This window comes from Felis catus, chromosome F1, assembly GCF_018350175.1.
Source record: "Felis catus isolate Fca126 chromosome F1, F.catus_Fca126_mat1.0, whole genome shotgun sequence".
Taxonomy (NCBI): Eukaryota; Metazoa; Chordata; class Mammalia; order Carnivora; family Felidae; genus Felis; species Felis catus.
Genome location: NC_058384.1, coordinates 10,885,209 through 10,898,000, shown reverse-complemented (window position 1 = coordinate 10,898,000; position 12,792 = coordinate 10,885,209). Strand labels below are relative to the sequence as shown.

At 52.5% G+C, this 12,792-nt stretch overlaps 1 protein-coding gene across 7 annotated transcripts in view; it reads right to left on the bottom strand.

Moving 5' to 3' along the window:
• The window catches only part of TBX19 (T-box transcription factor 19), a 35,583-nt gene that overhangs the window by 7,779 nt on the left and 15,012 nt on the right, over positions 1–12,792 (bottom strand). For 3 of the 7 annotated variants that reach the window (XM_045048795.1, XM_045048799.1, XM_045048798.1), the window contains exons 4-8: positions 12,101–12,162; positions 10,904–10,965; positions 8,434–8,622; positions 6,088–6,223; positions 1,896–2,397 (exon numbers count right to left, since the gene is read on the bottom strand). In XM_045048795.1, coding sequence (XP_044904730.1) covers positions 2,094–2,397; positions 6,088–6,223; positions 8,434–8,622; positions 10,904–10,965; positions 12,101–12,162 — 753 coding nt within the window. In that variant the 3' untranslated portion in view covers positions 1,896–2,093. Of the gene's footprint in view, positions 1–1,895; positions 3,179–6,087; positions 6,224–8,433; positions 8,623–10,903; positions 10,966–12,100; positions 12,163–12,792 lie in introns of those variants that run through there. The other 4 variants (XM_045048796.1, XM_019821575.3, XM_045048800.1 and 1 more) reach the window with 4 other exon arrangements.

Here is a 12,792-nt window from a genome sequence, read left to right as displayed (position 1 = left end):
AAGCCAGAATCCAGATCCCGCACAAATGCGCTATTTCAACCCGCTCATACTCACCCAAATCGAGCCCAGTCTTGGGGGAAAGTGGCAAACACCCACTGCCTCAAATATCTTTTATTGAGATTTGTTTTAACGGCATAGTTTTTACACTCTCCTCATATCAGCACCTCCCCTCCCCTCCGCTCAGTCCCAGGAGGTGCCCCCGGAGCGACAGGAAGCCCCCGGAAGCATCTGGAAGGCCTGGCATAGGTATGGTGTGGCGGGCAGAGGCCTTTGGTGGCGAGGCCGGCTCACCGGGAGCGGGGAGGGCTGCGGAAGCCACACAGACCAAAAATAAAGACCCCACGAGGGGAGACACCTTCGACAGAGCAGGCTCTAGGGAGAGTTATAAATCTCTACTGCCTGCCTGCCTAAAAGAATTGTATTAACTCTTTATTCCGGTGCGATTTACATTTCTCTTCAACTCAGTGTGACAGGCTTCAATCTCTGAAGTGACATCACTGTTGTCTTATAAGAGCTGCATGAGCAAGGAGGTGCTGTAAAAGCTCCTGGGTGGCTCAGTCGGTTACACGTCCGACTTCAGCTCAGGTCATATCTCATGGTTCACGAGTTCAAGCCCTGCGTCGGGCTCCGTGCTGACAGCTCAGAGCCTGGAGCCTGCTTCGGATTCTGTGTGTTCCTCTCTCTCTGCCCTACCCCCGCTCTCACTCTCTCTCTTTGTCTCTCTCTCTCTCTCTCTCTCTCTCTCTCTCTCAAAAATAATAAACATTTTAAAATATTTATTTTTTAAAAAAGCTCCAAAGTTAGTCTAGGACGTCAGAGACTCCATCAGTCATTAAATGACTTAGGCAATCAAGGGTTGCTCTCCCAGGCAGAAATAGCCCCGAACTATCTGGAGAAAACACCAGAAAGCATATTGTTCTGGCTGCATGGCCCACACCATGCAAATAGAGACCCTCGATGCAGAACCAGCTGTCATTTCGTGTGTTTAAAAAGCAACACAGGTTTGGGGCGCCTGGGTGGACCAATCGGCTAATTGTCTGACCTCAGCTCGGGTCACGTTCTCGGGGTTGTGCGAGTTCGAGCCCCACGTCGGGCTCTGTGCTGACAGCTCAGAGCCCGGAGCCTGCTTCAGAATCTGTGTCTCCTTCTCTCTCTGCCCCTCCCCCGCTCACGCTTTGTCTCACTCTGTTTCTCAAAAATAAATCAACGTAAAAAAAAAAAAATTAAAAAAGAAACTCTTATCTGAAGCCACGTTCCTGTAGTACCTATCCCTCGATTTCTCTGGTCTGGGCAAGTAGGTTCCAAACTTGGCTCCGTAGGATCTGTTTTGAAAGGCAGATTCCTGGACTCCAGCCCTAACGATGCTGATCTGGTAGGTACGGAATGTGCCCAGGAACGTGTGTATCTTTTTTTTTTTTTTTAATGTTTATTTATTTATTTTTGAGAGCGAGAGAGAGCACGAGCAGGGGAGGAGCAGAGAGAGAGGTAGACACAGAATCCGAAACGGGCTCCAGGCTCGAGCCGTCAGCCCAGAGCCCGACGCGGGGCTTGAGCCCACGGACCGCGAGATCGTGACCTGAGCCGAAGCCGGACGCTCAACCGACCGAACCACCCAGGCGCCCCTGGAATGCGTGTTTCTAACAGGTGCCCCTGGTGATCCCGGCACGGGGGGCTCCAAGGACCCGTATTTGGAAGCAACGGCTCTGCCCACACCTTCTCCGGCTCCTCAGTCACTGCCCGTGGGCTGTGCCTCAGACGAGGAGCCCTGGGTAACACAGCGTGTTCCTGGGCTCCCCACGCTGACACGCTACCCCGACCCGGACACGTGTCTCCGAGCTCTGCCGTCCCGCGAGCTCCACAGCTGTCCTCCTAGCACGCACGCACTGCACGCCAAGTTGCATTCAGCCAGTGTTTATTGGGCACCTACTATGGGCAAGGCACCGGGTGCTGTGGGGTACAAAGACGAGAAGGCTAGTCCTCACCCTCAAGGGGTTCACAGTCTAGGGGGAGAGAGACACATTCACAGGTGACAAAAACACAAGGCAGGATGGGACGAGCTCCACAAAACGGAGGCAAAAACCGGCGGGGCAGGATCACTGGTGCCCAGGCACCTCAGGGGTATGATGTGGGCAGTGACGCCTCAGCCGGCCCCCGGGGGGGAGGGGCGGGAGTCCCAGAGGCGGGACGGAACCGAGAAGGACAGCTGAGGCGCCGAGAAGGCACAGAGGTGGCAAAGTCCACGGAACGTTGAGACAACAGGCAGAACGTCGACCTCGACGGAAACGTAGGACGCTAATGGGGTCACGCAGGGAAGCTTGAGGCTCGACGGTCGACGGTGTCCTTCCGGCCAGGAGGTAGGACTTCGTGCTGTAGGCAATGGGGAGCCATGGACGGTTTCTGAGCAAGGGAAGGTCACGGTCTCATCTCCTCCATCCCAGGCACGGAGCTGTGAGTAAACCGTGACTAGCTCTCTGCGTGTTCACTTCACTCGGGGGCCTTCCGCCCTCCCTTGGCCTCAGAGCAGAAGCCCGGTGGCCACAGATGCTTCGCAGGGCGGCACGAGGCTGGAAAGCCTCAGGCCAGGTGAGCTCAGACAGAACAGGAAGTGGGGCCTTCTGGAACCATTTGGAAGTGAGGGGCAGGGCCGAGGGAGGTGCTCAGTGAGCTTTGGTTACCTAAGCGGGTCGCAGATGAGCTGCAGAGAGAAACGGGAGCGCAAAGAGACAGCAGGGAGCCTCATCAGACTAAATCATCTCCCGTAAGCCACCCAGCCCCCCCCCAGCTCACTGGGCGAGGGGACCCCACAGTCTAACTTCCTGGGATCCGCAGGTGGGGTTTCTAAAAGCTCTACGCATAGAAGGTTCTCCGCCGACACCCTCCCTAGGATCCCGCCTAACCATCCAGTGAAGAGGGAGAATGGCGCCCTCCCCCACCCGGGCCACCCCAGCCTGAGAAGGGATGCGAGGCCACCGCCGTCCAGGTGGACACGGCGATGCTGGTCAGCGAAGGCTCCCCCAGAACCTCCACGCCGGCCGAAGCGGGTGCCTGGGCAGAGAGGGGCGAAGTCACGGCCGGGCTCCCCAGGAGAAACGTCCCCGGGGAGCTGGCGTGCACGTCTGGGCCCGGCCCGGCGGGGCCCCCGCCGCTGTTACTGATGGTCCACAGGCACGGGTAGGGGCTGCAGAGACAGAGACACAGACGCTTGCTGAGGGCCCGGGCCTCGGGACCGAGCACCCGGCCACGGCTTTCCTTCCAGCTCTGACCCAGAGGGCCCAGCCTGTGAGTGAGACCCCTCCCTGGAAGAGAGGGGACGTGACGGACACAGCGATCGGGACACCCAGGGTCGGAAAACCCGGGTTCACGTCCCGGTCTCCCGCTTACTGCCCCCGAGACCCTGGTCCGGGCGATACCTCTGAGCCTCGGCTTCCTCACCTTTAAGATCTGGAGTGATGACGATGCACACGTTACAGACGCTATCATGAGGATTAGACAACAAGGATACGAGGCCTCGCACGGGGCGCTCACCCAACAGTGGGCGTTATAATGAACTCCTCCATTGCTGGCTCCCAAACCCAACTGCTTGCTGGAACCACTTAGAAAGTTCTGACGCCTGGGTCCCGCCGCCAGAGAGCCTCAGGTTTTTACCAGTCTGGCGTGCCGCTTGGGGATCAGGCCTTTTTAAAAGCTTTCCGGTCGACAGTAACGCGCAGCAAATTTTGCACCCGAACGTAGATGAAATGACTGCGGTCGGGACCGGCTGGGTAAACGCCAGCGCCCTAAGCCTTCAGCCATCGCGATGTCCTGACATTTTAGAGCCTCTGTTATCGCCTGATACTGAGCTACGGGAGAATGGGCAGTGACGGCACTGGACGCGTTTGCTGTTCTCCCGCAAAACCGGGATGGGAGTCGGTAACGGGTTAAAGATGCTGCTGGGGAAACTAGAAACAGAAACGCCAGCCTGCACTCCGTGCCATGGTCCAGATACTATAGACCTGGCTGGGCCACACGACGCCTGCCAAAGCCCATGCTCTGGCTGTGTGCTTGTTGTCTGTTCGTTAGCTCGCTCGGCCTGCTGTGATTTGGGGTCTGACCTCTAGAAGAGGTCTCTTCTACGGCATCGCCCGCGGCAGGGCCCCTTCCTGATGCCTCGTGGGCCAGTGGGAGAACCAAGCACTTGGTGACACCACCTACTGGATGACCTTCAGGACGTCTTTAATGTGTCTGAGCTACGGTTTCTCCAACAGTAAAATACAACGAACAAAATATCTAGGACAGAACCTGCCACGTGATCGTTCACCATCTTCAAGGACTCGCTTTCTCACTTCCTGCCACCACAACCCAAACCCGTGCTTTTCCTTTAGGTAATCCAGCTGCGTAGCGACCGATAGGAACAAAACGTGAGCCGTAACCGCCAGGCTTCGTTTGCTAGCAGCCACATATTTTAAAAAAGAAAAAAGAAGGAAAAAATGCACTTACTGGTAATAATATCTTATGCAACCAAAAACGTGCAAAATATTATTTCAACATGCATTCAAGGTAAAAAAAAAAAAAAAAAAAAGAAGAGTCGAGATGTTTAATTCTTTGTTTCCTGCCCAGTCTTCAGACTTCCGTGTACTCACAGTACACGTCCGTGGGAACCTGCTGCATTTCAAGGGTTCAGTCTCCGCTGGCGACCGCTGGCTGCTGCATGGGGTAGCCCAGCGCTAGATCCTGATCGCCACAGTCACATCAGTATCAAAACCATCAAGATCCTAGCAACCCCAGCAACACCCACGCAAGCTTGTAAAATGCAGAATCTCAGGCTCCAGCCCAGACCTGTTCATCAGACTGTGCATTTTTTTAGAGTTCTTACTTATGTTGAGAGAGAGACTCGGTGAGCAGGAGAGGGGCAGAGAGAGGGGGAGATAGAGAGAATCCCAAGCCGGCTCCGCACTGTCGACACAGAGCCCGATTGTGGGGCTCAGTCTCACGCACCGTGAGATCATGACCTGAGCCGAAATCAAGAGTCAGACGCTTAACCAACTGAGCCGCCCAGGCACCCAGATTGTGCATTTTAACAGCATCCCAGGTGATTTTTTTTTTTTAATGTTTACTTATTTTTGAGAGAGAGAGAGAGAGAGAGAGAGAGAGAGAGCAAGCGGGAAAGGGTCAGAGAGAGAGGGAGACACGGAATCCAAAGCAGGCTCCAGGCTCTGAACTGTCAGCACAGAGCCTGACGCGGGGCTCGAACCCACAAACCAGGAGACCACGACCCGAGCAGAAGTCAGACACTTAACCGACCGAGCCCCCGCCTCCCAGGTGAGACTAACACCCATTCAAGTGTGAGCAGCCCTGCTGTAGACCAAAGCACTACGTTCCCCTAACATTTTCTAGACCAGCAAATCACAAGTTATCAGACATCTCCCAAGACCCGCCTTTTCGTTTTGGGTCCCTTTCAGGACCTTCTCAAAACTCTGCACACGGAACTGAACGCAACAGCGGACATTTACGTGGAACACTCCTGCTTACAACGCATCTTAAGGCGTGTTCTCCTTGTGAGCTCACCATAACCTACCGAGCCGTTCATATCATTTCCATCTTAGCGAGAAGAAAGCGGACGCTCGGTGAGGCTCAGGAAACCGCCTGAAGCCACAAAGCCCATACCAGGTAGAACCAGGACTAAAGCCAGTGTCCGTCAAACTCCAAGGTCCCTCCCTGTCCCTTTCCCCACACCGATCTCCAGAAGTTCGAACGACATGCAGGTCTCTGGTGTGTGAGTTCCGCCTCGGGTCCGGCATGCTATACATTCTGCCCTGTTACCTGGATTGCGGGCCAGGCACCCACCGTCTGTTCCCCTGTTCGGATGGGTGGCTTAGGAGAACACCGACAATCCAGGGTCTCGGCATACAGTTGAGCAGCTGCTCTCCCCCTCCCTTCTCTCTGAAAGTGAAAAGCCCATCCTGTGTTCATGTTCCCTTCCTCGTGGCTTAGGAGTCAGGACAATGGCTTAGGCCAAGGCACCCGAGGAAGAAGAATGACCTTGAGTCTCCAGTGCTAATGTCAAGACCTCGAGACCACCAATGAGCACGTTGCCGGCGTTGGTCTTACCTAGGCCCTGGATTGATCGGCCCGCTGGTGTGGGGTACAGACAGGATGCTGGTGTGGGGTGTGGAAGATAAGGAAGTCCAGCTGTCGGCTCCGGAGAAGACTTGCAGGTTATTGCTGGAGCTTTCTATCAAATTCACTTTGGGGAAATAAACAATAGTTCAGTTGATGGGGTGTGTAGAACACGCAACGATGGTGGCCAATGATATTATTCGAGGGCGAAACGTGGCCGTGGCTCATGCCACAGGGGCCAATAGTTTGTTAGTGCTTTCTGAGGGAAACGGCAAAGAAGGAAGCCCTCAGGTATACGGAACGTCAACCACATGGCACGTTCCGGTCCTATTTTACTCGGCACAACAGCGACCTGTCCTCTCCCCTTTGTCCATGAGGCTCAGAGAGGAGAGGTGATCCGCGCTTCATGACACAGACCCGTCTGACTCATCACCACCCTCACTCCCCCTGAAGAACGGATCGTGTCAGCATCCCCTCAACACAGGCCGAAGGGCCCGCCAGCGCCCCAGACGAGATTTCTAAGGACCCACACCTTATTCTTCTCAGCAACCCCAAGTACATTTAAACACCTCAAGAACAGTGTCTTCTACGTCTTTGGCTCTCCGTGTGCACAAATGGTGTGCATAAATAAGAGAGAGGAGGGAGGCAGGCCGAGGAGAGCGAGGAAGAACGTTCCAGTGCACACACCTGGCTGGCCCAGTCGCTCCTCGTCAGGATGGGGCACCTGCAACTTCTTCAGCCCCAGCTCTGTTTCCTCCGCCTTTCCCTCCACGCTCTGTTCCAAATCCGTTCCCGGACACCCTGGGTCCCCTTTCCCCCCCACCCCCGGGCCTTTGCTCACCCCACTCCTACCTCGGGGCCCTTCGCCTCTCCTGGGCCCCCTGCCTTCCGCCTCCCGCCTCTGCTCGCCCCCACCTCTGTCCGCTTCTATTCACCCTGCGAATCTCAACTTAACGCTTAACCGGGGCAGTTACGGCTGCTTGTTTCCCTCCGTTCCCACAGCACCTGGGCTGACGTGGGTTCTAGAATGTCTCTCAGACTGTAACGTGCAGGAGAATCACCTAGGGATCTCATTAAAATGTAGACTCGTCCAGAAGGAGAGCCCGAGAGTCTACCTTTCTAACGAGTTCCCAGGTGATGCCGTAGGTCCGAGGGCCACGCGAGAGCTCTCACTGCCCGGTGTTACGGTTCAGTATTCATGTATCCGCATGGGCCCGAGTTTCCTCAGGGAAGAAACTATCCCTTCATCACCTTCCCGTCCACTGTCTGGACGAGGGCCTGGCGGGTGGCAGGGGCTCAGAAGCTGTGTTTTACGTGCTGACCGTGGGAAGGGACCGGGAAGCAGAGCGAGAACGCTGCCCACTTTCTGGGGTCATTAAGCTACATTCTATTCCTTCCCAGAAGCAGCTCTCAAGGCTGCTGGGAGTGGCACACGAAGGGACACAGAGACAGGCAGCCGGTGACCCAGAAAGCCCTCTGCAGACAGAGCTCAGGGTGGGATCTTAACCCTCTCCTCCGACTCCCATGCCACGAACCTCACTTATTTCTTTAGACAACAACAAAAAAAATGTTTAATGTTTCCTCATCTTTATTTCCAATCAGAGAGACAGAGAGAGAGAGAGAGAGAGAGAGAGAGAGAATCCCCAGCAGCCTCCGCAGCATCACCGCAGACCTCGAGCTCACAAATCGTGAGATCAGGAGGACCTGAGCCAACATCAGGAACAACCCAGAGTCTGGGTCTTTAGGAAGACCCAGAGGTCTTCCTAAAAGCTCCCCAGTTCTGGGCCCCGCGTCCCCCGGACGTAATACAAGTGAAGAAAAGAGCCCCGCGGAGGCAGTGAGCAGAGGCCCTTCACCCCCATGAGAAACCAGGAGACGGAGCGTCTTATGAAACAATTATAAAACATGAATAATGTTATAACTACATAACCAACTATTAGTATACAAAATAAAACATTAAAATGATAGGGCGCCTGGGTGGCCCAGTCGGTTAAGCGTCCGACTCCGGCTCGGGTCACGATCTCACGGGTCGCGGGTTCGAGCCCCGCGTCGGGCTCTGGGCTGCCAGCTCAGAGCCTGGAGCCTGCTTCGGACTCTGTGTCCCGCTCCCTCCCTGCCCCTCCCCTGCTCACGCTCTGTCTCTCTCTCTCTCTCTCTCTCTCTCTCAAAAATAAAGAAACATGAAAAGGTTTTTAAAAACCATCACAATGATATTACCCAATATTATTACCTATATTCGGATGCTTCTTTTTACTACCCGCTGTGTACCCATTTCTCGGCACCACCACCACCCCCCTTACCCTCACCCCCAAGGGCCTAATTCGCAAAATCACACACCTGAGGGAGAATGGTTTCTATGCATGTAGGCAGAAGGATAGGGAGCCTGCCGGTGACCGCGGAGGCCGGGATAGTGCTCATAGCCATGGTGGGTGTGGGTTGCGGACAGAGGCAAGGGTGTCGCATACTGGTAACTGGCGTTTCCTGCTGCACACGCTCCGTCAGGATTGGAAAAGATCCAGCCTCCCACTAGAATAGACAAAAGGAAGACACAGAGACCGACTCTGAACTTCCACACCAAAAGGCAGCCGAGCAGCCGATGCACATACTGTGTCTCTGGGCGAACTACGCTGAACATCCGCCCGGGGTAGCGACGGGGACCACGGCCGCCGCCACCCCCCTTCCACAGCAGCACCGAAGCTGGCTTCTTTGGAGAAGGATGACAGTTCCTATCAAAGTTCGGAAAGCCTCTGGAGGAACGCTGGGCCCAAGCGACATAAAAGACCGTTTGAGTGAAAAGTTACAGAAATGCAAAAGTGAAGTTGCTTCTGACTTCACTGAATTAAATTAAAAGTCAGTCTGAGAAGCAATAACCTATTGATGTTAGACGCATATGTAATGTCCAGCTGCAGGGGGGGGGAATGTTTCATGTGGTTACACAGGCGTGAAGGCCTCTTTCTGCCCAGCGGGAAAGGTGTCTGTGGTTCTCACTCCAAGCAAGACGAGCCAGGATGGCTCACAGAAACTTGGTTTTGAATGGAAAACAAAAAACATGAAAGAAAGAAAAGGCATCAGAAGAAAGAAAGAGAGAAAGAAAGAAAGAGAGAGAGAGAGAGAGAGAGAGGAAGGAAGGAAGGAAGGAAGGAAGGAAGGAAGGAAGGAAGGAAGGAAGAAAAAAGAGAAAGAAAGAAAGAAAGAAAGAAAGAAAGAAAGAAAGAAAGAAAGAAAGAAGAAAGACAGAAGAAAGAAAGAAAGAAAGAAAGGAGGGAGGGAGGGAGGGAGGAAGGAAGGAAAAAGAGAGAGAAAGAAAGAAAAAAAGAAAAGAAAGAAGGGAGAAAGAAAGAAAGAAAGAAAGAAAGAAAGAAAGAAAGAGAAAAGAAAGAAGGGAGGGAGGAAGGAATAAAGGAAGGAAGGAAGGAAGGAAGGAAGGAAGGAAGGAAGAAAAAAGAGAGAGAAAGAAAGAAAAGAAGAAAGAAAGAAAGAAAGAAAAGAAAGAAAGAAAGAAAGAAAGAAAGAAGAAAGAAAAGAAAGAAGGGAGGGAGGGAGGGAGGGAGGGAGGGAGGAAGGAAGGAAGGAAGGAAGGAAGGAAGGAAGGAAGGAAAAAGAGAGAAAGAAAGAAAGAAAAGAAAGAAGGGAGAAAGAAAGAAAGAAAAAAAGGGAGGGAGGGAGGGAGGGAGGGAGGGAGGGAGGGAGGAAGGAAGGAAGGAAGGAAGGAAGGAAAAAGAGAGAGAAAGAAAGAAAAGAAAGAAGGGAGAAAGAAAGAAAGAAAGAAAGAAAGAAAGAAAGGAGAGGAGAGGAGAGGAGAGGAGAGGAGAGGAGAGGAGAGGAGAGGAGAGGAGAGGAGAGGAGAGGAGAGGAGAGGAAAGGAAAGGAAAGTTTGTCTGATGCAGGTGTCCAGTGGGCAAAGCCAGGCATGTGGTCACCCTGAACTGGACTCCTGGCCCTTGGTTTGCCACATTAAGGGACACACCTGAAGAAGCTCGCTGAGAAGACCGTAACGTGTGAGCTCAGAAAAGATGCGGTTTCACAAGCAGGTACTACACACAAGGCCTGTTATTCCAGCTCCCTTTAAAAAGTGTTTTTCTGAGAGCTCCTCCCTTTGATGCACGATATTGCTGCTCCACAGTGCGCATGTGCAGAGGCGCAGGGGACCGAGCGAGTAGAGGGCCCCCCACCCCCAGCTGGACCCGAGCAAACCCCCACAATTCACATTAGAGCGTCTCCGACACCAGGGTTAACTTTCTGCTCTGACCTCACTCACCTGGGATTCTGCTGCAGCTTTAGGGGGCTTCCTCCCCTCCTCCCATGCCATCCAGACATGGGGAGGCCAGGGCCCTGTTAGGGACGCCCACCCCCAGTGGCATATCATTCACCTCGCCCTATGGCTTTCCTGTCAGCCTCCCCAGTCTCCCCCACATGTGCAAGGGAAACGCTGCAGTGGTGACCAACACAAAAATGGGCAAACACTAAGAACAGGGGCAATTCGGGCCAGACTGACAAGGGTGTGGGGCGCAGAGTGGAGACGGAGGAGACAGTCCTGAACCTCTGGGAGGTGAAAACTTGAGTCTGAGAAATCCATCACCCCATGCCTATCTCCTGCCTGAGTTTCAGTCCAGTCCCCCAGGAACACCAGTTCTCTCTGGGAATTCTGGAAAGGGCATACACATGTCTTGAGTGGAAGAAATAACCTGTGGAGTCTTGAAAGAAGCTTTGGAACACAACAGGTAGGGTCCGAGTGCAGTCTGGGTGGGGTGGCTCCAGTGTTCCCCCCCACCCCAGGCATGTCCCACCCACTGTGCACCCAACTCACAGTGAGAATAGGCCACGTGCTGGCTCTCAGAGACAGCTTCCGGAATGTCTTTTAGGTGATTCCTGAAAGAGGAAAATACACCATGGCCATCCAGCGTATTCTACAAGTCCTGCGGAAAGTCTACCCCATATTCTCTCTGCAAAGCACTCTATATCTTTCATCTCGAATCTCTCCCCACCTTCTTCCTCCAGGATACTTTATCTAATGTGCAATTCCTCTTTGAATTTCAAGTTCATGTGACTCCAGCTTGCCATATTTATAGCTATCCCTATTTAGTCTGATCTCACTGATTTGGAGTCACTGCTCCCGCCTGGCGAAATTCAAGCAATAGCAACAGCTAGGATTTGCGCAGGACTTCGGGGCACAAACACATCTGTGATATGCTAGAACCACCGACAATCCCGGGGGGGAAATATTCCTATGCCAATTTTATAGATTTAAAAAGTGGACGTCAGAGAGGTTAAGTGACTTATGTAAGGTCACACAGCCAGGAAACGGCAAAGCTAGGACTCCAAGTCAGGACCGCATATTCAAAGTTCTGTTATCTCACACATCAGATTTTTTTTTATTTTTTTAGGCCTTTGGTTTTCTGAAATTACATTAAATCAAATATTGACAGGACGGACAAAGTCCTTTGATAGAAGTCAATGATAAGCACTATTTTTTTTTCTTTTTTTCCCTAGAATGGAAAGGAAAAACGCAAAGATGTACGTACAGCCACTGGCCTAAAGTGACCATCCACGATCCCAGAAGTCTCTGAACGTTCTTCTCTCAAAAGCTCTCTCCTTTATGAGCTACCTGTATGAATCACTCACCTCTCCTAGGCTCCATGCAGTTAAAAAAAAAAAAAATTGAAACCATACTACTCAGAGATAATCAGAGGAGGGGAGGAGTGAATTATTAAAAATCTGAATCACTTAATTATGTTTTCTTAAACGTGCCTGTGCTACTTTCGAGAACTGGTAGTAAAACGGAGCTGACAAAACATTGCCAGTTATGAGGTTCCCCTGGAGCCCTGCTTAAGGGACAGATAATTAGGAACTTTGTTGAATTGTGATGATTCTGTTGCAGATCGAATCGAATGTTCCAAACCTCTTTCTATCAAAGGGAGTGTGTGTCCTTTCAAGATCACCCTGTCATCAATCTCACATTTGCAGAAGCCAACCCGCAAGATTTCGCTGCAATTTCTCTACTCACCTCTCCTTGGCGTCCAAGAAGGCTTTGGCAAAAGGGTTGTACTTGATTTTGAGAGCTGTTATCTTGCGTTTACAAAGACAAGAAGCGTTAGTGACAGCGGAACACGTTACGAACAGACAGAACCCTGTATCTCCACCTGTGAATTCCTGTCCAATTGGAAGGATTCCCCCTCTCTTCCCTTTTCTCCCTGTCCGCGTTTCTTTGCTTCCTTCTGCACGAAATTACTAGTACACCGTTCCTGACAAAGGATGCTGTATTGTGGCTGCAGCGAAAAAGGCAAATGCAGCAAAAGCGAGCACGGGAAGGACAAAATTAGAAAGGAGCAAAGCCTGATGTGCTAAACCTGCCATGTCCTCTTTTATTTATTCATCCTTTTTTTTTTTTAATTTTTTTTTCAACGTTTATTTATTTTTGGGACAGAGAGAGACAGAGCATGAACAGGGGAGGGGCAGAGAGAGAGGGAGACACAGAATCGGAAACAGGCTCCAGGCTCCGAGCCATCAGCCCAGAGCCCGACGCGGGGCTCGAACTCACGGACCGCGAGATCGTGACCTGGCTGAAGTCGGACGCTTAACCGACTGCGCCACCCAGGCGCCCCTCATCCTTTTTTTTTTAATTGAACACCCCCCCACCAAAAACATCCCCGTGTCAGTTTTCTAGTCCCTGGGAACACAGTCGGAGTGATTCCCCCT